The sequence below is a fragment of the Molossus molossus genome, unplaced genomic scaffold (genome assembly GCF_014108415.1).
Source record: "Molossus molossus isolate mMolMol1 unplaced genomic scaffold, mMolMol1.p scaffold_m16_p_1, whole genome shotgun sequence".
NCBI classification, from domain to species: Eukaryota; Metazoa; Chordata; class Mammalia; order Chiroptera; family Molossidae; genus Molossus; species Molossus molossus.
This window is the reverse complement of record NW_023425344.1, coordinates 57,885,211-57,911,965: the sequence shown is the minus strand read 5'-3', so window position 1 is coordinate 57,911,965 and position 26,755 is coordinate 57,885,211. Positions and strand designations below refer to the sequence as shown.

Here is a 26,755-nt window from a genome sequence, read left to right as displayed (position 1 = left end):
AACATCAATCGGCTGCCTCCCATACATGCCCCAAATGGGGATCAAATCCACAACCTAGGTATGGGCCCTGACCGGGAATCAAACCAGCAACCTTTTTGGGATATGGGACAACACTCCAATCAACTAAGCCACCCAGCCAAGGCACATGTGGGATTTTTTAAATGCATAGATTTGCAAGCTTCTTTTAGAGGAAAAGGAAAACTTATAGACTGGATTCTAAATACCCATTCTGGGAAAGCAGTATTTAGCAGAAAACAACTTGCCATCATACAGGAAGTGCTTAGATGAATAGTTCAGCAGATGTGTTCTGAGGGCTAGAATAACTTATCACTCATTGCCACTCCTATAGATTGCTCACAACTAGAAAGTGTAGGCAGGCTTACATCCATCTTCATTTTTATTCCTTTTCTTAAAGACAAACATGATTAATAAGGTAATAGATAGACTGAAGCAGCAACAGATTTTGTAACAAAAACATGTTATAAAATATCATTCGTGGCTGACACCAGGTACCAACAATGTCAGTAGACGCTAAAAACAGACGATTTAATAAAAGCAACAACGTTTATTACTCTGATTTGCATTTAATGTTTTAGAACAGTACAAAGATGCTCACTTCCTAAGTAGAAATGAAATTTAGACAGTATTAGGAGATTCTTCACATTATTTAAAATTTCCATTTATAAACGACTACATTATGATGAGATGCTCTACGATAATCATGTTGTTGCTGTTATGGAACGGTGAAAATATGTTAGGAAAAACAGGGTGCTGTTTACACCTGCCTGTGCTTTGAAACACTGTGAGCAAGAAGGAAGCAGAGCTGATGGAAAGCCCACCGTGGGAGCAGGCGACCTCTGCAGATGATGTTCTGGACTCAGTCATCTCCTCCACAGAGCTTTAAGAGCGCCATCTCATAGTCCCCAGAAGTATCCGACTGTGAAGAACAGGACCGATGGAGAGAAGGATCAAGCATAAATAATGAGGGGACCACGAAGGAATCAAATCCCATAGCACTAGGGGATTCACTGTGGTACAAGACTCACGACCTGTACCATTCAGTAAAACGCACCCTTAATTCCATCACTCATTAACGCCGGAGTATAGTTGTTTTCCAGCCTAGTAACTTCTTCACAATATATAATATTTAAATCCTTCCTGGTATATTTCAATTAAATTTTGATCTGGGTTTAAGAAAATAAGATTTCATCAATTTCACAATATTACATAGTATTAATTTTTTAACAAACCCTTAAAAAATTATAGTTTTAATGTATTATTTACCAAACACTTGCTCTTCTTAGAGTTAATTACTTGAACCCTTAGAAGAAGTTTAAGCAGGAGACACCATAAGTATCTTCATTTAACACATAAATAAAATAAGAAAAAAGATTAGGGAACTTGTGCCAAATCACATAAAAAGTGAAAGAGGCAGGATTTGAACCCAGATCGCCTGGCCCCTTAACACCATATTATACTTAAGAAAGTCAAATGAACTACATCCCCAAAGAGTCTATTTCCCAATTCCTTTCCCCTAGACTAACCAAAAAGATACCATGTGAGTTTGAGGCTTAAAGCACTAAGTTGCCATGTTTACTATGCAAAAGAGGTAAACATTCTTGCACAGCATCAGAGGTAAAACTTGGCTTTGAATCTAAATTGCCTAAAAGCCTCCCATTATTCTCATTTTATTCAAGGCAACTCAAATGGTGAGCATTTCTCACCATTTAAGTTTCACATTGGGGTCAATATTACATAAGTGGCAGTGTAGGGGAACCAATGAAGAAGGGTCATTCAGAAAAGAAGGTAAGCATTATTGTCATAAGACACAACAGGTATTCATATATTCTTTTGTTTTATGCAGTTTTTAGTCCTTCCCCTGTTGGTTTTCCTATGTCTGGCTCTGCCATATGTAATAGTTTCTCAAACTGCTGCCAAGTCCACAATGCTCTAGCTTTGTGTAAGACGGCTCCCTCTAGTCATCAAAGTTATAAAAATGATTAGGGGTTCCTATCGGTTAATTGAGAAAACACATCCAAGTAGCTTAATACATAGCTATATTTAAAATTTGGATCCACGGTAGACGTTAGTCATCCTTTTCTCCTACCTCTGTTCCCTTACATCTTCTATTAAAACAGCTTTTCTATGTATATGGCATTTTAAAAATTTTATCACAAAAAAGGTAGTGTAATTTCAAAACCTTTAAACAGAATTCATGCTTTCCTAATTAGACCATATTAATTGTTCTTAAGAAACTGTTTCTGTTGGCTGTTTTTAACAGTTCTCTCTTCTCCCAACTTGGATCCCATCTTTTATCCTTTACGTTTAATCCAGCTTCCCAATTATTTCTCTGTGGTGTGTTTTCTTTTTAATTTAGTTGTTTTCTTTTTTTCCACTATTTATCTTCTCTATACCCTCTTCCACCCAACCCATCCCTCTCCTCCCCACACTCCCCACACTGTTGTCCAAAGTCCATGAGTTCTATTTTTTTCTTATTTTGCTCAATCCCTCCGCTCCCCCCCCACCCCCACTGTCTGCCTGGTCTCTATCTATGAGTCTGTCTCTGTTTGCTTGGTAGTTCAGTTTGTTCATTAAATTCCACATATAAGTGAAATCATACGGTCCTTGTCTTTCTCTGACTGGCTTATTTGACAGCATAATGTTCTCTAGGTGTTTCCATGTGTGGGGTTTTTAAAGTTATTCTTTTATTTTCGTCTGACCACAACAAATCTACTCTGGGCTCTTATCTCTTGTCACTACTTTCCTTGACTCTATATTCATCAATCTGGTCCTCCAAGTTGCTCATTCCTTTTGCTTTGGAAAAACAGTCCAATCACCACCATATCCATAAGCAAGTAGCCCTTACTTTTCCTGTAAGGGTTCCTGGCTTTTCCTCCCCCTCTCTGGCATCTCCACCTTTGTCTTCTCTGCAGGCTTATCCACTGTTGGTAGTGCTTACATCTCAGTTCTCAGACTTCTTCTCTTGTCAATCTATATTTTCTCCCTAGAGGCTTTTCATCCATGTCCAAGGATTCAGTAACATAATGGACCCTGAAAATATATCTCATAGCACAACTACTGACTTGACATCTCCACTTACATATATCAAACTCAACATGTACAAAACCAAACTCATGTACTTTCTCCTCCACTCCCAGGAAAATCGAACGAAAAAGTCAACAAAACCGCAAACACCTAAAACCTGACCCTCTTGCAGGGGAAGGCACCAGTACCTGTTTCCCAAGTCTGGAACCTGGGACTCATCCCTGATCTCTCTCTTCCTGGCTCCCCACGCAAAGTGTCTTAATTTTAACTCCTAATATCTTTTTATTATTATTATTTATTAATTATTTTTGTTACAGATGTTTCTCCTTTTTCTCCCATGGACACCCTCCTCCCTGCTCCCATCTCCCCTTCATGCTGCCTATGTCCACCAGCTATGCATTTGGTCTATCTCTGCCCACCCCATCCCCTTTCTCTGAGGCTTGTCTGTCTGATCCCTACTTCTATAGTCTCTGGGTTTATTTTGGTCATCAGCTTATTTTGTTCATTATATTCCACAAATAAGTGAGATCATGTGATATTTGTCTTTCTCTGATTGGCTTATTTAGCTTAGCATAATACTCTCCAGATCCCTCCATGTCATCTCAAAGGATAAGAGATCTTTCTTCCTTACAGCTGCATAGTATTCCACTGTGTACATGTACCACAGCTTTTGTATCCATTCATCTATTGATGGACACTTGGGCTATTTCCAGATCTTAGCTATTGTAAATAGTACTGCTATGAACATGGGGATGCATATATTTTTTCTGATTAGTGTTTCAGGCTTCTTAAGATATATTCCTAAAAGTGAAATCACTGAGCCAAATGGCAGTTCAATTTTTAATTTTTTGAGGAAACTCCATTTTGTTTTCCATAGTGGCTGCACCAGTCTGCATTCCCACCAGCAGTGTATTAGAGTCCTCTTTTCTCCCCACCCTCGCCAGCACTTGTTGTTTGATGATTTGTTGATGGCGGCCATTCTGACAGGTGTGAGGTGATAACTCATAGTTGTTTTAATTTGCATCTCTCTGATGATTACTGATGTTGAACATTTTTTCATATGTCTCTTGGTCATTTGTATGTCCTGTTTGCCTGTTTGGAGAGGTGTCTATTTAGATCATCTGCCTATTTTTTTCTTTTTCCTGAGGATATTTTCCCATTGCTTCTCAGAAAGAGTGGAAGGGAGGGAGGGAGGGACAGAGAAACATTGATGTGAGAGAGACACATCAATTAGTTGTCTCCCACATGACCCCAACCAGGGCCGGGGATTGAACCTGCAACCCAGGTAGGTGCCCTTGACTGGGAATCAAACCCATGACCCTTTGGTCCACAGGCTGATGCTCTAACGGCTGAGCCAAACTGGCCAGGGCTTCTGCCCATTTTTAAATTGGGTTCTTTGTCTTCCTTTTGTTGAGTTGTATGAACATTCTATATATTTTGGAAATTAACCCCTTATCTGATGTATCATTGGCAATTATGCTCTTTCATAGAGTGGGTTCCCTTTTCATTTTGATGCTTGATTTTTTTGCTGTTCAGAAGATTTTAGTTTGATGTAATCCATTTATTCATATTTTCCTTTGTTTCTCTTTCCCTAAGCGATGATGTATCAGTGAAAATTCTGCTATGTGTGATGTCTGAGATTTTGCTGCCTACATTTTCTTCTAGGATTTTTATGGTTTCATGAGTGCCATTGAAGTCTTTTATCCATTCTGTGACTCCTAATATCTTTTGAGTCTTTGCTTTTTCTTCTCTTTGCATTGCCAGTAGCTTTGCTCGTTACTTTGCTCTACCCAGTCACAGCTACTCTAATGTGACTAATATAACAACTTATCTTCTGTCCGATTCATTCTCCACAATTTCAGGGATCTTTTCAAAATGTACTTCTAATAATAGCACTATGGGCTTAAAACTAAAATTCTTCAGCTGCTTCCTACTGCTCTTAGGCTAAAGACAAAATCTTTAAACTTTGTCAAAAATGTCCTGTGTGGCCTGGTCCCTCCGGTCTCAGTTTTCATTACTTTCCCTCCACCAACAGGGCTTTCCACTTGCAATTCCTTCTGTTAGATGCTCTACTCTCTCCCGACACCCACGACCGCTGCCCTGATGTTGCCTACTCACTTCCAGATCTGAATCACAACTTCCTAGAGGCCAAATCTCCTATTAGATGATCTTAGAGCGTAATATTTATTTTCTTTACATTTAACATAGTTGTACATACAGATTTTACATGTATTCGTAATTCCGTAAGGACAAGAAACTTTTTTTCTTTGTCTATAATTATAACCCTGAGCTTGGCACATAATTCTCATTCAGTAAATATTTTTAATTGAATACATGAAATACAAATTCCGTGATCTCAGAACTCACTTTCAACTGGATTCATTTTGCCATTTGGATTTTATTTTTCAATACTCCCCAAGGTAGACCTTCTAATCAATCAAGTGACTTATCACTGGTTTCCCTCCTATTCTCACCATACAGATGTTTCTAGAGCAGTCACCTGTGAGACCCCACTGACCAGACAGCAGCTGGCCCATAGGAGGCACTCAACACGTGCTTATTACCCTGAAAAGTAGGCTCAAAACCGTTTCGCTCTCTACTCCTAAACTTCCTTCACTCTCAATCCCTATATTACTATTCTCTATACCCTACAGTCTAGTATTTAATTGTATGTTGTTTCATATTATTATATTTTAATTATATTATTTATGCCTACCTCACTTCACATAGATTATAAATTGAAAGTGACCACTGTGTTTTCCCTTAAAGAGCCTAGAATTGTGCTATTTGTTAAATAGGTACTTAAATAGGTTAAATAGGTACCAAAAATGCAATTACATCCACATATTCTATTAATATCTTATTAATTAATAACAGATACACATTTTTCACCTACATCGGTCTCTCCTCTCCACCGATCACCACCAAACACTGAGAAAGGTGTTTAAGAGCAGAGAAATGTCTAAAAATAGGCAGAAGATATTGCAGGGTTCAGAATGAGTCATCCCAAGACATGCCTCTGTGATACACAGACTCTTTTAAACTAAAGGCAACAGAGACCCTGCAGCTCAAGAGAAACTTCTGCCCCTCTCCACCTTAACTAGCAAGAAGAATCGGAATTAGGGGTCTTGCCCCTAATAAGAGATGATCAGAGATAACCATTTTTGACCTGTGTGTTTGGCAAGGCAAAGTACAAGTTACTGATCATCTGCTCTTCTCATCGTCCTGCAGTGTCCCTGAGCCCGACAGCATCTTGCCTCACGTACGACCAGGAGGCAGGTCACAGACACCTCATTGTACCTGTCTACCCCTCAGCCTCTCATGTATGTGAGGTTTCTGACCCTCTCATGTATGTGGGGTTCCCATGCATGTGTATGCAATTAAATTTGGTTATTCGCTCCTATTAATCTGCCTCATGTAGATTTAATTATTAGAGCAGGTGAAAAAAAACTTGCAGGGGAAGGGTTTGATATACAAAATAGAACTCTAGCTCCTGAAGGACAGAAATTGAACCACCTAGAAGGATCTTGTTCATCAGTGGTGAAAATGTGACAAAACCACTTAATGTACTTTAGGTGGTAGAAACAAAGAAACCTTATATAATTTAAAATGACAAACTGGACTCTTCAGCAACAGATTTTTCTTGGCTATCAGGATTCTCATAGTTTCAACGTTTCCTAATACAATAAGCCTCAACTACCCAGACCACTGGGGGAAGGAGCGCTGCTGGTTAATTTCATTTTCTGGTTTGCTGAGGGTGATCCGGAAGCCCTTTATGTTTCAGTCTTGTTACTGGCAACCTTCATAAAAGGTATGCGTCTGCTTTTCTGCCTTGGTAAGAACAATATGGTTAGTGTTATTGAATCTTCCCCTGTTGACTGAAACTATTGTAATGTGTCAGGATCGATCCAGATTGCATTGAGAGTGAGCAGGTGATGAAATCTGAGCCAAGCCCCAGGCAGTCTCAGAGTTGCCTTTTTGAGTAAGTTCCTGATTTAAACTTAGTCAGGCCTCTCTTTCTGCGTAGGTTTAGTTAAAAAAACAAAAGCTCTGGCTGGGAACAGAGAGAGGTGGGGGGATTTCGGTCTGTGACTCTAGTTGACTGATGTTCACCCACTGTGAAACCATCTGCGGAGCCCGAAGCAGGCAAGTTCTCAAGACGGCTGTCCGAAGGCCCAGGCCAACGCGTACTTGCCCAAGGGTGGCTAGCTGGCCTGGGTAGGGCCACCTCGAAGGCTGGCCCGTGGGCTTCAGCTGCTCATAGTGACGCAGGAATGCAGACTGACGAAGGAGTCCCTGGTGGCCATGGCAGGATGTCGCCTCCCGCACAGGGTGGAACTCCAGCCTTGTAGGGGCTTGGGAGAGGTCAGTCCCCAGGATCAGAATCCACGGGGTGCACAGAATGATCCTGTAGCCGGGGCCCAGATGTCTGGACAACTCAGACTCCACACCCAACTATAGACCACTGGTGCTCCGATCAGATGTGTCCTTCTTCCAGGCTCGGTTTATCCTCCAGGTCACCCCTCTGAGCTCCAGCCACGGTGACATCTAAATCTGCAATGGTTTAGATCTGCTTGTCTTCGCCTCTGGGCCCGAAGGTGTCCAAAGCTGATTTTCTCGAGAGAGCTGTAGGGTGGATGAGGCTGAGGCCTAGAGAGACCTGTGGACGTCTGTGAGCCAGCCCTGGACTCCAGCCTTGGACAGTCCTACGGCTCGCTCTACAACCTGCGCTCCCGTTGGCCTCAGGGGTCCAGCTTGGACTAACACTCTCTACCACTCACTGACCGGAGGCTTGTGTGCCACCTGGGGGGCTGACATAAAAAATTTCAGTGGCGGGCCTCATTTCCAAATTGTTATATTCTTATTGGGACTATGAGTTTTGAACCATTAGCTTAATATATGAAAGTCTCTTGCACATTTTTACAGGTCTTCCTTATTCTAACAATTTGTAATTTATTTGGGGTTTCTATATATATAATATTGACTGAGATCTGAGAATAATGAAAACTGGTTTCATTCTTGAAAACTGAAAGGAAGGCTTGGCCAGCATGGCTCAGGTGGTTGAAACACTGCTCCGCGTACAGAAGGGCTGCATTCACTCCCTGGTCAGGGCACATACCCAGAAGGGCTGCATTCACTCCCTGGTCAGGGCACATACCCAGAAGGGCTGCATTCACTCCCTGGTCAGGGCACATACCCAGAAGGGCTGCGTTCACTCCCTGGTTGGGCACATACCCAGGGCACATACCCAGAAGGGCTGTATTCACTCCCTGGTCAGGGCACATACCCAGAAGGGCTGTATTCACTCCCTGGTCAGGGCACATACCCAGAAGGGCTGCATTCACTCCCTGGTCAGGGCACATACCCAGAAGGGCTGTATTCACTCCCTGGTCAGGGCACATACCCAGAAGGGCTGTATTCACTCCCTGGTCAGGGCACATACCCAGAAGGGTTGCATTCACTCCCTGGTCAGGGCACATACCCAGAAGGGCTGTATTCACTCCCTGGTCAGGGCACATACCCAGAAGGGCTGTATTCACTCCCTGGTCAGGGCACATACCCAGAAGGGCTGCATTCACTCCCTGGTCAGGGCACATACCCAGAAGGGCTGTATTCACTCCCTGGTCAGGGCACATACCCAGAAGGGCTGTATTCACTCCCTGGTCAGGGCACATACCCAAAAGGGCTGTATTCACTCCCTGGTCAGGGCACATACCCAGAAGGGCTGCATTCACTCCCTGGTCAGGGCACATACCCAGAAGGGCTGCATTCACTCCCTGGTTGGGCACATATGGGAGGCAACTGACTGATGTTTCTCTTCCTCACACCCCCCCTCCACCCCTCTCTTCCTCTCTCTCTAAAGAGAAATCAATTCAAAAGAGAACTGAAAGGAAGTTGTATAACACATTTCAGGAGGATTCTCATGCAGAATGATAGACAGTAAGAAATCAATATTTATGTTTAACTCAAGAAACTATTAAAAACTATCACATGACCTCACTTATTTATGGAATGTAATGAACAAAACAAGCTGATGAACAAATAGACCCAGAGACATAGAAGTAGGGATCAGACTGACAAACCTCAGAAGAAGAGGATGGAGGAGAGATAAACCACAGGATTTATATGTATGTATGTGTAACCACGGTCATAGACAATAATGCTGGGGGTGAAGGGGTGGGATTGGGAGGAGGGTGTTCAATGGAGGAAAAAGGAGAAACATCTGTAACAAAAAAAATTACTAGCTATTTTCATCCATTTGTTCTTTTAAAATAACATTTAGACTCAACTTGATATACCCCCCCAAAATCATTTGGGAACTATATCACATTTACCTATCAATTTAAGACAAAAATATTTGCACCTAAGACTTACTAATCATTCAAGCAATATTATATGTCATTTAATAAAGTTTTCTTTAATTCAGAACTGGAAAAATTTTATGTTTATTATTAGGTATTATGAAGTTTCCTTTTTTCTGCTATTGGAAAAAATAATATTATTCCATTATATTTTCTAGTAGGTTGTTTCTAATTTAAGTAATACTAGTCTACAGATATTTAAAAAAATAAAATACTCTTGTATTCAGCTATTAAAAATAAAACACACACACAAAAAGAGCCACACAAACAAAAAAGAAACTATAAAAGAAAAGACTGATAAGTTCAACTGGATGCCAAACAGTATGGGAAAACATCTTCAGCCATGTCAAAGGAAAAATAACAAATTGGGAAAAATATTTATAATTCATAGACAAAAGGTGAATCTAAATTACATGAAAAGAGGTCTTAGACATTGACCCCCCTCCCCCCCAAAATAATTAAAATCCAAAATTTCAATGGAATAATGAACTAAGAACATACAAAAATTACCAAAAGGGAAATGCCAATGGCATTTAAAATATGAAAATATGGCCCTGGCCGGTTTGGTTCAGCGGTTAGAGCGTCGGCCTGCGGTCCTGAGAGACCCGGGTTTGGTTCCCGCTAGGGGCGCGTACCTCGGTTGCAGTTTGTCCCCGGCCCTGGTCGGTTGTGCGGGTGGCAGCCACTCGATGTGTTCCTTTCACATCGATGTTTCTCTCTCTCTCTCTGTTCCTCTCTCTCCCTCCCACTCTACCTGAACAAAAAATGGAAAAATGTCCTCAGGTGAGGATTAAAAAAAAAATATATATATGAAAATATGTTTGGTCTCATTCATATTAAGGAAAATGTATACTAATACTACACTGAGATATAATTTCTCACCCATCAGATCTTAACAACCCAGAGCTTGAAAATACCCTCTGTACCAAAGCTGTGAAGAGACAAGGACTCATATATTCTTCATGGAAGTGCAGATGGAAGTCAATGATAATATTTACCAAAATTACAAATACGGTCACATCTGTCTCAGTGGTCCCACCCGCTTTCTGAGAGTCTACCTCAGAAAAAAACTCTGCTCAAATGTATCCCACAGATGCACCGGCATCTTAGCAAGCGGTGTATGCACCTTGCAGCACTGTTTACAACAGCAAGAGACTGGAAACATCTGATGCTGTGGTGGGTGTACATAAACACATAATGGAATGATATGCAGCTATTTAAAAGAATGAACAGCCCTGGCCTTTTTGGCTCAGCGGTTAGAGTGATGATCTGCGGTCTGGAGAGACCCAGGTTCGGTTCCCGCTAAGGGCACATACCTCTGTTGCAGTTTGTCCCTGGCCCTAATTGGGTCGTGTGGGTGGCGACCATTCGATGTGTCCCTTTCACATCGATGGTGTTTCTCTCTCTCTCTCCCTCCCACTCTATCTGAACAAAATATCAAAAAAATGTCCTCGAGTGAGGATAAAAAAAAAAGAATGAACAGGCTCTGACATACAGCAATGAAAAGAACTCCAAGCTGCAGAACCATGCCATCTATTGTATGAAACAAAGCGGAAATTTTAAATATGTATTTTACTTTCCTGTATTTTTTATAAAGAAACATGGCAATGCCCTAGCCGGTTTGGCTCAGCGGTTAGAGCGTCGGCCTGCGGTCCTGAGAGAACCGGGTTCGGTTCCCGCTAAGGGCACGTACTTCGGTTGCAGTTTGTCCCCGGCCCTGGTTGGTCGTGCGGGTGGCAGCCACTCGATGTGTCCCTTCACGTCGATGTTTCTCACTCTCCCTTCCTCTCTCTCCCTCCCACTCTATCTGTACAAAAAATGGAAAAAATATCCTCGGGTGAGGATAAAAAAAAAAGAAACACGGCAATAAACAAAAACACTGAAATATAAAAAATACGTAAACAACTTGCATAAGCAATTCACAATAGAAGAAAAATTAACCGCTGCTAAACTGGAAAGAGAAAAGAAAGTTGAGTGTCTATCATGTGCCTGAGATTCTAAAGCTGAAAAGCAATCTCTATCTAGGGCTGTTTTGCTATTACTACACATTTACACCTGGCAGAGAGAAATCCAAGTCATCTGTCTCCATGTTCTAAGGACTGAAGGGAAAGAGGATGAGGAGAGAAAGGCAAAGTGTGTTCTGCTATTTTTAGGAGGAGACTTACTTTAATTGCTGAATATAGAGAATAGCCACAACGCTTCTTAAACTCTGCTCGAATGTCCAGAAGGTCAAGTTCTGATCTGGAAACCATTATTCGGTTCAGAGTGAACTCATCGGTTCCAGCGCCCTGTTAAGAAACGCAGGTGTCCACAGTACAAATTAGCCACAAAACAACTTATAGATCTATATTTACAAGAAATACTACACAAAACAGTCAACTACGTGACTCTTCACTCATTTAACATCAAACAAACCTCATCATTCATCTGTTCAAGAAATATTTATTGAGAACTTACTCTGCCACAACCATACCAAATGCTGAAATCAGAGACGGGATACCCTGTTACGCTTCCGAGTTTGTAAAGGATACAGGCAAGAAAACAGGCCATTACAAAATAACATGACATATAAGAAATACTGGGTACTATGGGCACATATATTAGGGGAGCCTACAATAGATAAAGGATTAAGAAACGCCTGTCTGAGAAGGTGGTATTTAAGCTAAGGCCGAAATAACCAGCCAGGAGAAGAAGGGGTGGGGTTCACAGACAGAGGGAAAAAAACGTTCCGGTGGAGAAAACAGCAGGTGTGAAGGTTTGAGGCAGGAAAGAATGCCGCATCCAAGGACACGTAAATACTGAGGAATAGCAAGCGATGTGTCTAGAAAGGCGTGATGTGCCTTGCAAGCCATGACATGAATTCTAACTGTACCCACGAGTGAAGAGCTGGGGCGACCTTTCACACGAGTGTGTGGCGATCGATGGGATTTGGGGTTTCTGGTCTCTCTGACGGCGGTGGGGGAAGGGAGGGCAGGGCAGGATGAGGACAACAGAAGAAGGCTACGCTCTGGGACTCCTCCAGAGGTGAGTGCACCAACATGACAAAGAGATGATGATGACCCGACCTAGAAAAACCGGGGCCATTTAAGAGATGCTTATGAAGGCAGATGCCAAAACCTGATGTATCATTTGAAGAGGACGAAGGAGAGGAAGAAACGTGAAATTCCTGAGCCTTGAAGTGGATATTGACGCAATTCATTGATTTAACAAATGCTTATTGAGCATCTACTATATGCCAGACATTGTTCCATGTACTGTGCATATGGTCGTGAACAACACAGACTATACCTCTGTCCTCATGGGGTTGCCATTCTAATGAATGGAGATGGTCAGGAAAGAAAATTAACAAATTATGTGAATAAACAGTAATGAAAACTATGGGATGGAGCGTAACTAAAAGGGAGCCCACTGACCTCAGTAGTCAGGGAAGAACTTTCTCAGGAGGTGACGTTTGAGCAGAGACCTGACAGAGGAGTAGGAGCCAATCCCAGGTAGCTCAGGAGGTAGGCTTCAGGCGGAGAGGACGCAAGTGCAAAGGCTCTGACATGGGAAGAGACTGGCAAGGGACAGAAAGGCTGCGGGCTGTGGCGCAAGGAACAAGGGTGGGAGGAAGGGTCTCACTGCAGAACCTGGGCAAGGGCAGATCCTGCCGGGCTGTCCAGCGAGCTGCCTGAACACAGGATGGGGAGCAGATGTGGGAGGGAGGTGAAGTGAGGTGAGCGAAATGATGTGTTCACTTTGGACATATCTCAGAAGGCGTGCGGACTTCCACAGAAAGTGTCCAGTAAAGACACCGAGGTCAGCATCTTCTGTGTAGCAGGGTCTGAGATATCCAAAGGAAAAGCAAACTCCTTTACTCGCAGAGTTCACCATCGGGCAGCAGCAACGGGTAAGAAAATGCAGGGCTGCTCTCTCATGAAAGGCTGCTGACTCCGTTTGGCTCAAGTAAGGCAGCTAGAGAGGCCACTGGACCTAATGGGTCGAGGCTGAGGTTTGGAGTTTCAAAACAAGTTCTACTGCCTCCACTTACTGTGAACTGTGGGAAATCACGCAGCCAACACTGCACTGTTTCTATCTCTATAATGATTAAGACACTCATTATCAATCCATGAGACAGATTAGTAGATGAATCAGCTAGAAAAGAGAACTCATCAAAGTGGACAAGAATGAAATTCCATCAGCTGTAACAATATTTTTACATTTTCCTTGAGGGAAGAGAAGAACATGTATAAAATTCCCAGACCAACCTTCAAAGCTTGATGCAGTCTTTCAGCTAAAAAGGCAGGCGTGTTCCTTGCACAACGAGCTGTATAAAAAGTAAAGCATGTCCACTGTCACTTAATAGAAACTGAGTTAATGTCACTTAATAGAAATTGAGTTAATAAATAGTAAGATATTTTTTTAATTGATTCTTTGGGGAACCACATCCATTCTAACCCCCCGCCCCCACTACTGGCTTTCATTTAGAATGAAGGGATGAATGTGTAACCTAAATCTCAAAGCCTTGTAACGTCATATTTGCACAGAACTTTAGCACAGAAATTCTCTTTGGCCATGAAATTACCTGCCAGAGAAACCCCCACAGCACATGACTCAGCTCCAGATGGCGGACACACCGACACCTACGCTGACACCGGTCCCTCCCGAGGGTGGACCTGCTCCATTTCTAACATCTCTGACTACTGATGGGTAACTTCGGTGTAAAGACTGCAGAGATGTTGTTCCAAATAACTTGTTAGGGAAGAAGAGGTACTGGGGTTCATTTAAAAACCAGTTTGTCAAACGGAAATCTTTTCTCTTAAGTGGCTGTGTTAGAATTTATAGGCAGTTAGAGTAATTACGTTAGAACCAACGCCCGTAGTATAAATTCAGTTACTAAAAATTACTGCAATCTTTCAATGCTTATTGTGAAATAACAGGAAAAGCAGAAGTAAAACAAAAAGGAAATTGGCAAAAGCATGAGCAAATTAGTGATCTTTTAAATAAAGTGAAGATCATAAGAACAAGAAAAGTTTGTAGAGAGTAAATCTATTTCTTGCAACACAATTACTATGATAATCCTAAATCTGATCTGCAGGTAGGGCTCTGCCAAAAGTGAATACATTTTATATAGGATGTTGGAGATCAGAGCAAGACTAAGTAGCTTTCTCATAGTGCCTTACAGGCTAGTCTCTCTTAAGGAAAGCAAAAAGGCCTTTAGTTTGTGTAATTGACTTCAGGGGAAATGTCACAGAAACTCAAATATGGAATCTGGGACAAACATGAAAACAGTGTTCGATGTGAAATTGTCTGAGAGTAAACCAACCATTTGGATTGGTTCTACCTATTTTTCTTCTGATATTCATATTAAGCAAGCCTTAATACTTTGATCAAAAGTTATTATGCCTACTTTTATCCTATTAAGCTTTTCAATCATCTCCCTCCCCCTAAATTATATTCCTATAGAATCCTTTCCCCCCATAATCCTTTAACTTGTCCTCAGCTTTATGTTCTTAAGCATCAGGTTTGTTCTTTATGTCTTAAAAACTTGGGAAGTGGTGTTATACACAGCAGGAGGAAGTTTGTTTTAGCACTCAACATCGAAAGTAGGAATACTCAGGAAAATCTCTGAAACTCAGGGAGTCCATTGAAGTTCATCACAATGACCACGAGTCCATGGTGGCCCATTTGTCACCCTTTCTGTTGTCCTGATTAACTTCAGTCTGTCCTGTCTGCTCCCTCAGGGCCCTGAACTCTGGCTTGCCTCCCTGCCTGAACAACCACTAAAACAAAATCCAGGCCCTCCTGTCAGCGTCTCCCAAGAATCAGCTGACAGCAAAACATGTGTCCTGTCAAACCCAATGACCATGCCCCCTTACTTATCCAACTTCCACTTAAAGGAAAAGCCTGTTCTGTTTGATTCTGAGACTCGTGCACCTTTCTGAGATGAACGTGTTCTCCCTACTGCAGTAGTCTTTTTGACTACAGCCTCTCCTATGTAAGTCCAGATTTGACAACTAGAAATGTTTTATTATTTCTAAGGTGATACAGCTCAGGTGGGTTTTCATAGTAAAAACTATGTGTTGATAAATTTAGAATAGGCAGGTCTATCAACATCGAAAGTAGATTAGTTGTTAACAGGGGCTATGGGGTGATTGCTAGTGGTACAGGGTTTCTTTGGAGGCTGATGAAAATATCCTAAATTTAGATTGTGGCGATGGTTGCACAACTCTGTAAATATACGAAAAAACAGTGAATTGTATATTTTGGGTAAATTTTATTGTATGTGAGTTCTATCTCAGTAAAGATGAGAACAACTGTGATGTATCCCAATGGTAAACAAATAGAAAATGGGTGTGATACATCTTGAACTTCAAATTAGTGGAATTATAAGGTCTTTCTCTTACTTGATGAACTAATATACATTATAGTCCACATTTAGTGTATCATTCAATATATATTTCTAAGAATGCTTCTTAGTTTAATGAGTTTGCATTTGCACATCTCAATGAAGTTGTCAAATATTGCAGGCAAAGTAAAAAGCAGCAAAACTGATATAAAGAGTAACAATGTGAAATGGAAAAAAATAAACCAGCTATATCACTACCACTGGGATGTTCTCAGAACTAATTATGGACCCTGATCTCTATTTCATACCTTTTAATAGAAAAATAAGCTTTTTTTTCTTTCTTGGCCTATCTTTTAGCAATTCAGGGTCAACAGTGTTTTCTTTCTTTCTTTCTTTCTTTCTTTCTTTCTTTCTTTCTTTCTTTCTTTCTTTCTTTCTTTCTTTCTTTCTTTCCTTCTTTCTCCTTCCTTCCTTCCCGTTTTTTTTTTTTTTTTAATCCTCACCCGAGGATATTTTTCCATTTTTTGTACAGATAGAGTGGGAGGGAGAGAGAGGAAGGGAGAGAGAGAGAGAAACATTGATGTGAAAGGGACACACCGAGTGGCTGCCACCCGCACGACCAACCAGGGCCGGGGACAAACTGCAACTGAAGTATGTGCCCTTAGCGGGAACCGAACCCGGGTCTCTCCGGACCGCAGGCCGACGCTCTAACCGCTGAGCCAAACTGGCCAGGGCGCTTCCCATTTTTTTTGAGCAGCATTTGGATAAAGAGCCCTATCTTGGCGCTGAAGAGAGGATTAGAAGTTAAGCGAAATAACATGTATAGAAGAAGCCCTGAGACTAGGGTCTAGAACTTCGTGAGTGGGTTGCTGCCTGGTCTATTTTCTGTAATTTACGTTAGAATAGTTCAGGACAGCCCTGGCTGGTTTGGCTCAGCAGTTAGAGCATTGGCTGGCAGACCAAAGAGTCGCAGGTTCAATTCTGGTCAAGGGCATGTACCTCGGTTGCAGTTCAGTCCCTGGCCCTGATCAGGGTCGTGCAGGAGGAAGGCAGCTAATCAATGTGTCTCTCTCACATCAATGTTTCTCTCTCTGTCTCTCTCCCCTTTTCCCTCCCTCCCACTCTATCTGAAGATAAATGGAAAAATATCCCCTGGTGAAGATTTTTTTAAAAAAGAGTTCAGCATAGACCGTGTGATACGTGTGTGTTTTAGATGGTGTCTGAACCGCACACGTCGTGTGGTTGGCTATCGGATTGTAGAGACCGACGGCTGGGTGGAACCTCAGCTTGACCTCACATTTCCTGGGGAACCTGGGGAAGGAATTTAACTTTTTTGTGCCTCAGGTTTCCTAACCCATAGGACTGTTATAAGGATCAAATATGTTGATAGTTGTAAAGAGTTGAGAGCAGTGCTGGGTACACACTAAGTGCCAGATGAGTATTTATTGAAAAATACAATCTGAGGACCTCTATTTGGGAGTTCCCGAGGTAATTAACATCTGAAGATGAATCAGGTTCACTCCAGAGGAAGGTACCTTCAGACATTGGCTATCTTCATCTCACCAGAGGAGCTGTTACTATCATGGTGGAGGACAGAAATGATTTTCATTGATGAGATGACAAGATGTGTGGAATTAACGGAGAACAAGGCTGCAGCAAGCCCAATAACCGCCCTAAATTAGAGTGCTTAGGACTGCTAACATCCTGTGAGTGTACCAGCACATAATAGACTTCGCTGCCTGACGCGGGCTAGAGGGTCACCAAACCCTGTGTTTGAACAGCCTCTCGTCCTTCTGACTGCACCTTTCCTGCAAGGTGCTCTTTGGTGCCTAAAAGGACAGATCTCACTGAGAAGACAGATCAACTTGTTTTGTCTGCTCATTTATCCACGTGTCTCTCTAGGCCCAATTCAATCTGTGACTGACTTGCTCTTTGACACACTCCCACTAGCACAGACACTGACATGAGCTCAACGTGCCGCGGACACCTTCCAAAAATAACCCGAAATGGTAAATTACCACACTGGCTTCGATCTCAGCGTTCAACAAGGCTCAAACAAAATGCCAGGAGGAATTTAATATGTTTACCTCCCAATGGGTTTACAATCCATAAACGTGGTGACAAGCCAAATACAAAGTTAAAAGCAAAGTAAAATGTAAAAAATAACTTTTTCATGCATCCATTTACCAATATCTGTCGAGCACAGTGTGTGTAACGTGGGCTGGACTGGGGTGTGTGGGAGCATGAGGATGGATCAGTGAGGATGGATCAGTGAGGATTCGCACAAGGAGCGAACCAACCCTGATATTGACTAGATCAACTGCCAAGTAACTCGGTGTATAAGCACTCCAGAGCTTACCTATGGCCAGTAGTAGGTCTTCAAAATGCCCAGATACTTCTCCTTTTATGCTGTCCTCAATGTCCTTCTGGCTGATGTTTCTGTATTCATCAAATGCTAAAAAGCAGCACCACAAAAACAGTGAAAGCATCCCAGCTGACCACATGTGACAATATTCCAGTTTTTGACTCAGTATGCAGCAAATCAGGTGGTTAAGTGGCGAGTTCAAATACCCTTCTTTTAAATCATCAAAATTTGAACACGAAGTTTTTGTTTTTCGTATCTTAAAAAAAACAAAACCCATCTACAATAAAACCAGACCTTCATAGGCCATTTTCTTCAATGATCTTTTTCTCTCTCTCCTCTCCCTCTTCCCAGGCTGTTAGCATTTAAAACAGCCTAAAAGTTTAAATAATAAATAATATATCTAGTAAGGTGGGCTATTTTTAAATTATAGTACCACCTGGGAAACAACAATGTGGTCATTAATCAAATGTTTTATCCGCTAACACAATCTTCAGTATGAAGATGTCCTACTGTTGAGCAGATCATTCCCTCAGGGAGCATGGCCTACTTTACACAGACCTGAAGGCGTTCGAATCTCTTGATCACTGTTTGCCCCAAAGCAAAACCTGTACTACATAGCCAAGGATGTGGGCATATTCTGCAAGCTAAGTAAATTTTTTTCCAAGTAAATTTTGAAAAAAATAAATTCTGGAGAGAGATCTAGAATTGTTTGGTTTTTCTTTTTCTTTCTTTTTTTTATCCTCACCAGAGGACATTTTTTTCCATTTTTTGTTCAGATAGAGTGGGAGGGGGAGAGAGAGAGAGAAACATCGATGTGAAAGGAACACATCGAGTGGTTGCCGCCTGCACAACCCAACCAGGGCCGGGGACAAACTGCAACCAAAGTACGTGCCCTTAGCGGGAACCGAATCCGGGTCTCTCTGGACCACAGGCCGATGCTCTAACTGCTGAGCCAAACTGACCAGGGCAGTTTTCATTTTTCAAATAAAGACATTAATAAAGCAACTATGATATACTCTAACCATTGTTTTATAAATAAAATTCTAAGGAAGGGCCACCTCAGAATTTAAAAAATCCTGTTAACATCTTTGTTTCCTCATTTCCCCACGAGCTCGGCATGAGCTGGTCGCGCACCGTGACTGCGGATGTTCTCCAGATGCGCACCTGGAGGCCCCGGCCAGATGCTCAGAGGGAGCAGAGTTCCAGGAGTTCCGGCCTCTGGGTGCTGTTGCTCCCAGAATGGCTCGGGGAGATGCGTGAGTGAGGGGTGGGTGCTTAGCAGTTCCATGTGATGACTGGTCTGACAAAGAGAGCTGTCTCTCATCCCCACGAAATCTAGCTTCGTATCAGAAAGAGCTGAACTTGAATCCATGCTACTACATTAACAGACACTGTAACACCTGGTTCTCCTGGAAAGTGGCGAACTAGGAAAGAGTTGGGGTGGAAGCAACCCAGCCAGGCTCCTCCACCCCACAGGAGCTCTGCTCTCTGCTCTCACCCGAGGGCTGCCCCTTTTCTCCCACATCCCTCCCCCCTCGGTTTCCTGTCACTCACTAGTTATCTATCAGCTTCTAGGGGAACAAGAGTCATGTCAGTTCCGCTCGGCTTCTTGTTTCCTGAACTGTTGTACATAAAAAGGGAACAGCCTCTGCAATGTTTCTCTTCATTTCCCAAACTGTCTGTATTAAACCCAAAAGCATTTGCACAACCACACAAAGCCAAAAGGATTGCACCGAGCGTCCTTACTTCGTTTTAGCTGGGGAAAGCTCCTCAGACACAGGATCTCCGTGAATTTGTCTTCATCCGTGCCCCAGCGGTTCTCACCAGCATTGTAGAGAATCTGGGGGACAGGCGGGAAGACGTCAGTGTTCTATGGACACAGCTCTCTTTCTCTCTCTCTTTTTTTTATCCTCACCTGAGGACATTTTTCCATTTTTTGTACAGATAGAGTGGGAGGGAGAGAGGGGAAGAGAGAGAGAAACATCGACGTGAAAGGGACAATCAAGTGGCTGCCACCCACACGACCAACCAGGGCCGGGGACAAACTGCAACCGAGGTACGTGCCCTTAGCGGGAACCGAACCCGGGTCTCTCTGGACCACAGGCCGATGCTCTAACCGCTGAGCCAAACCGGCCAGGGCTCTTTCTCTCTTTTTGAAGAGGTGGAAAGGGAAGCATGGGAAGTTTCCTCTGTTTCAGAGTTAGTGAGATAATCACTCAAGTCTCTCATGCACGTTTAGCAGACTAGACATCTGAGAGCTGGGGTGGCAGGAGCTAGGGGAACAAGAACCCCGACTGGGGAAGGCAGAGGGCTGGGGCTGGATGCTCCCCGCCTTCAGGCTTCTCCTTCAGACAGGACAGGAGACAACAGCCCCAGCGGTGCCACGGAAATGAGAAGGTAGACTAGGTGGGGAGGTCATAGTTAGAGGAGATGTTTTCTTTGCTCTGTTACTGACCTGGGCATCCTTTTTGGCCAGCTGCTCATCCACTTTTAGACTTTCATCTCTTCTGCCCTAAACAAGGAAGATAAAAGCAAGGTAACCCTTTTAAAGACTGAGGATTCTGACACTCGGTATCCCACCAGCAGGGCAAGTGAGGGTCACCTCCAGCAGAGGTCAAGTAGCACAGAGGACTCAGGCTCCCGGGCTCCAGTTCTGGCCCTGTCACTGAATAGCCATGACATTTGTAGCAAATCACACAACTTTCTGAGCCTCAGTTTCCTACTCTGAAAACGCAAAGATCGTAAGGGAATAAAAAGACAAGCCACAGACTGAGAGAAAATATTGTTGGCAAACATATATCTATCTGATATAGGACTTGTATCCAAAATACATGAAGAATTCTTTTTTTTTAATTCTCACCTGAGAACATTTTTTGATATTTTGTTCAGATAGAGTGGGAGGGAGAGAGAGAGAGAGAGAGAAACATCGACATGAAAGGGACACATCGAGTGGCTGCCACCCGCACGACCCAACCAGGGCCGGGGACAAACTGCAACCGAGGTACGTGCCCTTAGCGGGAACCGAACCCGGGTCTCTCTGGACTGCAGGCTGACACTCTAACTGCTGAGTCAAACTAGCCAGGGCTATACAAAGAATTCTTAACATTCAACAATAAGATAATAAACAACCCAACTGAATAATGGGCAAAAGATCTGAGCACACATCAGTTACTCAGATGATAAGAAATCACATGAAAAGATGCTCAACATTCTCTATCATTAGGGACTTGAGAATCAAAACAGTAAAATACTTATGAGAATAGCTAAAATCCAAAACACTGACACCACCATGTTGCTGGCAAGGATCGCAGCAACAGGAACTCTCATTCATTGCTGGAGGAATGTAAAATGGTACAGCCACACAGTTTGGCAGTTTCTTAACAAAACTAAACATACCTGTACCATACAATCCAGCAATTGCACTCCTTGGTATTTACCCAAAGTAGTTGAAAACTTATATTTACATAAAAACTTGCACATGACTGTTCACTAAAATTTGTATTCATAATTGCCCAAACTTGGAAGCAACCAATATGCCCTTTAACCGGTGAAACATCCTGTAGTGTACTCATATAATGGAAGAGTATTCTGCGATAAAAAGGCAATGAGCTATCAAGTCATGAAAAGATACTTAGCATATTGCCAAGTGAAGAAGCCAATCTGAAATGACTACACACTGTATAATTCCAACTATATGACAGTCTAGAAAAGGCAAAATCATCAAGACAGTACAATGATCAGTTGCGAGGGGTTCAGAAGGAGGAAGAGAGAGAGATGAACAGTTGGAGCACAGAGTATTTTTAAGGCAGTGAAACTATCCTGTATGACACTGTAACAATGGATACATGACATTACACATTTGTCAAAACTCACAGAATGTGTAACACAAAGAGTGAACCCTATTGTACACTATGAACTTTAGTTAAAAATAATAACATAAGAACGTATCAGTATTCATTCAACTGTAACAAATGTACCATTCTAATGCAATATGTTAATAATAGGGGAAATAGTGAGGAGGTTGGAGGAGGGACATATGGGGGCCCTCTGTACTTTCTGCTCAATTTTTCTGTAAACCAAAACTTCTCTAAAAAATAAAGTCTATTAAAAAAAAAAAAAAACCCTCAGCCATGGCTGGTTTGGCTCAGCGGTTAGAGCGTCGGCCTGTGGACCAGAGGGTCCTGGGTTCAGTTCCCGCTAAGGGCATGTACCTGGGTTGCAGTTTGTCCCCAGCCCTGGTTGGGTCGTGTGGGTGGCAACCAGTCGATGTGTCTCTCTCACATTGATGTTTCTCTCTCTCTTGTCCCCCTTCTCTCCCTCCCGCTCTATCTGAAAATAAATGCAAAAATGTCCTCTAGTGAGGATAAAAAAAAATAAAATAAATCACAAACAAAAAAATACCCACTTCAAAGATCCCCACCAGCTCTACTGCTGAAAGCTCTGTGGCTCAGTGTGTGGACTGATTGCCTGAGTTATTTGGAAAATTATAGGTAAATGAAACATTTGACTATAATATTTTAAATGAATTTTAAATTTTTTCAAACATTAGCTCCTTTGCATGATTTATCTGCTTCTTTTCAGTGCTGCTGATTCCCTACTGTTAGTTTGTTTGCCTTCTTATTCTCTCATCATGCACTCTGTTCCAGTCACAAATGCTGATTATCATTGATTTAATAATAATAAGCTGCCAACACCACATACTGATTACTTTCTATGTGCTAAGTACTTCATATCATCTATCTGTCTATCTGTCTATCTATCTATCTATCTATCTATCTATCTATCTATCTATCTATCTATCTTTGCAGCATCCTATGAAGTTAGTACAATTATTACTTCAATTTTACTGATGTGAAAACAAGGGCTTTGAGGTTTAAAGTAACATGTCCAGACACATAAAGCTAGTAGGCAACAGAGGAGCATAAGATTCTAGGTCTGTTTGATTCCCAAACCGTACCCGGCTGCCTCCTGTGCATGTATGTGTGCCGTATGCACACACACAGATGTGCACACACCAAGGACACAAACACAGATGTGCACACACCATATGCACACATGGCTACGCACACACCATGTGCACACACACAGATGTGCACCCACAGATGTGCACGCACCATATGCACACACATAGATGCACACGCACCATATGCACACACACTGACATGCACACTCTGTGTGCACACACACGGATGTGTACTTTTGAATATAAACCTCTGAGGGTATATGTCTGCAGCAGTGCCCCATAAATTGGGTTTGTAGTTTTAATATTCAAAAGGTTTTCACCATTTAAAAACAAATAAAACCAAAATTAGGATAACTTGTTTCCCAGTGGCATATGCCTCACTTTGACAAGTGCTGTTTCAGCCCTCAGACCCAGACCACTGTTGGGGTTCTCTCACCATTACAGGCTGTGTAAATCAGCTGAAAGAGGCAGTGATATGGGGCTTAAATTATTTCCTCTCTTCCTCACATCTGTGATTATAGCTCATCCTTGACCTTGCCACCTTTATTATAAAGTCATGAGCCTCCTAAAAACAGCAAGGTGTGGTCTCATTTAGTCACATGGTGATGAGTGATCTAGCAACTCTTCCAGGTACAAGGACAAAGTTGCAGCAAGTCATTTTTTAAAAATCCCAAGACTGTTATAGCCATCTCGGTAGATGATTTTTTCTGTAGCATGTTTTGTACTTAATTTAAATGCTAACAAAAGAAATATATATTCTTTGGAGTCCAGAGAAAATAAACATGTTCTTAAAATGGAGACACTTATAATGTAAATGAACAGTTATTTTATTTCAGATGAATTATCAGAACATTTCCAATGTATTGTGAAACCTGATCTAAACACTTTTAATCCACATACTGACCATAAAACGATTTTTGTTACATGATTATGTACACTTCTCTGATGATGGCTAAACATTATATTGCTTAGCAGCAATGCAAATGCAAAGTGGGCAAGTCATTTCATAAGGAAAATCGCAAGCTCATTATCTCAGTCTGGTTATGTCTAAGCTGTCTACTAATTATCGCTGAGCATACAGCTTACTGGGGAATTAAAAAATAAACAAATAAACCTTACATCTGCCAAAGTCAACAGAGCTTTCCGGAAGTCCCCAGATGTTTCCGAGCTAATGTCATCTCCAAGACTCTTCTTGTAGACTGAAACCAAATAAGAATGAAATTAAACCTTGACAAACTGAAAAGTATTATTATAAACCAGAGAAAAACTTAAATGTCAATGTTGGCAAGAAATGAGTACCTGACAAAATAAATATTGCCTTTTTTAAAAAGAACTGCCTGGTGTTCTTCTGAGATGGATGCACTGTCATGACTGTTACCAGTGTGTTGTGGTAGGTGGGCAGGAGCAGAGAGAATTGCCATTCTGGATCAAATCGTGGTCCATTTCATCTGACCATGACACCAAGGACCATGCACACAGTGGGACAGCCTGAGTGGGCTAGCTGCTAGTTTTCCTTCCAATTTCTATGATCTCTTTCTTCCATAGTAATAGAACCCTCATCTTGAGCAAAACCCAATGCACACAGCTTAAGGACTACATTCTCAGCTTTCCTCTTAGCTAGGTGCAGCTCCATGACTCCGCTCTCGCCAGTGAAATGCAGGCGCACAAACGTGGCATGGCTGAGAAATCTCTGTCAAGGCTGGCTCGTGCCCATCTCAGTCCCTTCCTCCATCCTCGTGCTGGCCTGTGGATGGATACCTGGAGCTCAGGCAGCCATCTTGGACTCTGAAGATAAGGACTACATTTTTTCAAAAATATGTTTTTATTGATTTTAGAGAGAGAGGAAGGAAGAGGGAGGGCGGGAGAGAGAGAGAGAAATATCAAAACATCAATCGGCTGCCTCCCATACACCCCCTACTGGGGATGGAGCCTGCAACTCGGGCATGTGCCCTGACTAGGAATCGAACCAGCAACCTTTTGGTGCCTGGGACGATGTTGAACCAACTAAGCCACACCAGCCAGGGCAGACCTACATCTTAATGATGGCATAAAAGTAAGCAGGAAGGGGCCTAGATTCCTGAAAGTTCTGAGGAGTTATCATTCCAGTCCTTGAACTGCCTATCTCCAGACCTCTTGTACATATGGGGAAAATACATGTATGCCTTATCTGAGCCATGTAAATGTTTTGTTTTATTGATGCATACAGCTAGATTGCATTATTTGACACCTCTCAAAGGAAAGCTACCATAAAACATACTATTTTTGCATAACAAATGACAACTGTATGCTCACATATTTTAGTGCTGACTAGTTGTAGCTCCTTTTGCATAGCTGGTTCTGTGCAGTGTCCACCGACTTTAAATCCCTGTTCTGTTCCATCCATGTCTCACAGTGACCCTCATGGAGCCACACACCGGGGTGTAGCTGACACCAGGTGGCTGTTTGAACTCTGCCTGCACCATTCTCAAGGGCTCTATAAGTTAGTCATATGAATGCTTGTCCTTCTGAATCAATAAAAGAATTATAGAAAGTGGTAAGAGATTACTTAATAGCAAGAACTGTGTGGAGATCAAAACATGATTTAGTCTCTTTTTTTGAAATCTATAATTTTTCTAGAGCAGTTCAAATAAGCAAAATTCACTATAAATATAAATTATCTAAGTAATAATAACATCAAGTAGGCATCATTTTACCCAATAGTCATGATATTGTTACATCTATCCTTCACTTTAATTAGAAAAACAATTTATTTAAAAATATCAAGCCAAAGAATAAAGTTCTCATTTGTTAGAATTTGGGGAAGAATTTTATATATTAGCGTCATCAACATTAGACCTTATAGTCATCTCATGTAGCTTCCCCGCACCTTCCTTAACCCCAGATGTTTTGCAAGAAATAAGAATATGATACAAAATGCCTAGTTCCTTCCTGAGGGCCAAGCTGATAGCTCCTTGGATGGCTTTCTCACGCATGGGTCGCCCTTTCATGTTGTATGACCCCATCACTCTTGCTACAGCTGACTGCGGCAGGGTCGGCATCTGACTATACTATAGGTGACCTAAGGGGTGACCCGGTGGGAGAATGTTGCCCAACATAATGCTCTCTACTTCCTAAGGCCACTGAATCTTCTCCCTTAGGGAGTGATCTATCAAGAGAAAGAGACAAAGACAAGAGAGTAGCAAAAAAGTGAAAAGACTCCCAGAAATAAGGCACAAAACAAAAGCCAAGAATAACCAGAAACTACGGGCAAATACAAGCTTTGAGCAGACGAACACCCTGTGGTAAGGGAAGAGAAGGTACTCGGCAGTGTCAAAAGCAAAGAAGCAGAGGGAGGAGAAAGAGTTACTGTGATAAAAACGTCAGCACGGGCGCAATGGATGCCTGGTGCTGGGAGAGGGACCAGACAGCTGTGTCCCTGGAGGTGTGCTGCTGTGTCCTGAGTCTCTTCAAGTTTGGTGATACATAATTGGGACTGTTTCCTTCCTTCGCATTTTGTGTATCGTGAATCCCTACTAACCACGGTGACCTGTGTGCAGTTCCATTGCTTCTAGCCTCACAGAGCTGTTTATCACGGCATCCGGTACCTTTGAACTACTGCCACTTGTCATGTTCACAAAATAGTCCTAAATGTTAGAACTTCCGTTGGGTTCCTAAGACCCCAACCTCAATCTTGAGGATATTCATGCAACATT

The 26,755-nt window shown here is 42.2% G+C and overlaps 1 protein-coding gene across 1 annotated transcript in view; it reads right to left on the bottom strand.

The window, feature by feature from the left end:
- Positions 1-479: 479 nt before the first annotated feature.
- Positions 480-26,755, bottom strand: part of ANXA3 (annexin A3) — a 58,475-nt gene continuing 32,199 nt past the window's right edge. The window contains exons 7-13 of the mRNA XM_036270855.1: positions 24,183-24,262; positions 20,556-20,612; positions 19,847-19,940; positions 18,095-18,190; positions 13,655-13,713; positions 11,573-11,695; positions 480-937 (exon numbers count right to left, since the gene is read on the bottom strand). Of these exons, the coding sequence (XP_036126748.1) occupies positions 878-937; positions 11,573-11,695; positions 13,655-13,713; positions 18,095-18,190; positions 19,847-19,940; positions 20,556-20,612; positions 24,183-24,262 (569 nt within the window). The 3' untranslated portion in view covers positions 480-877. The remainder of the gene's footprint in view (positions 938-11,572; positions 11,696-13,654; positions 13,714-18,094; positions 18,191-19,846; positions 19,941-20,555; positions 20,613-24,182; positions 24,263-26,755) is intronic.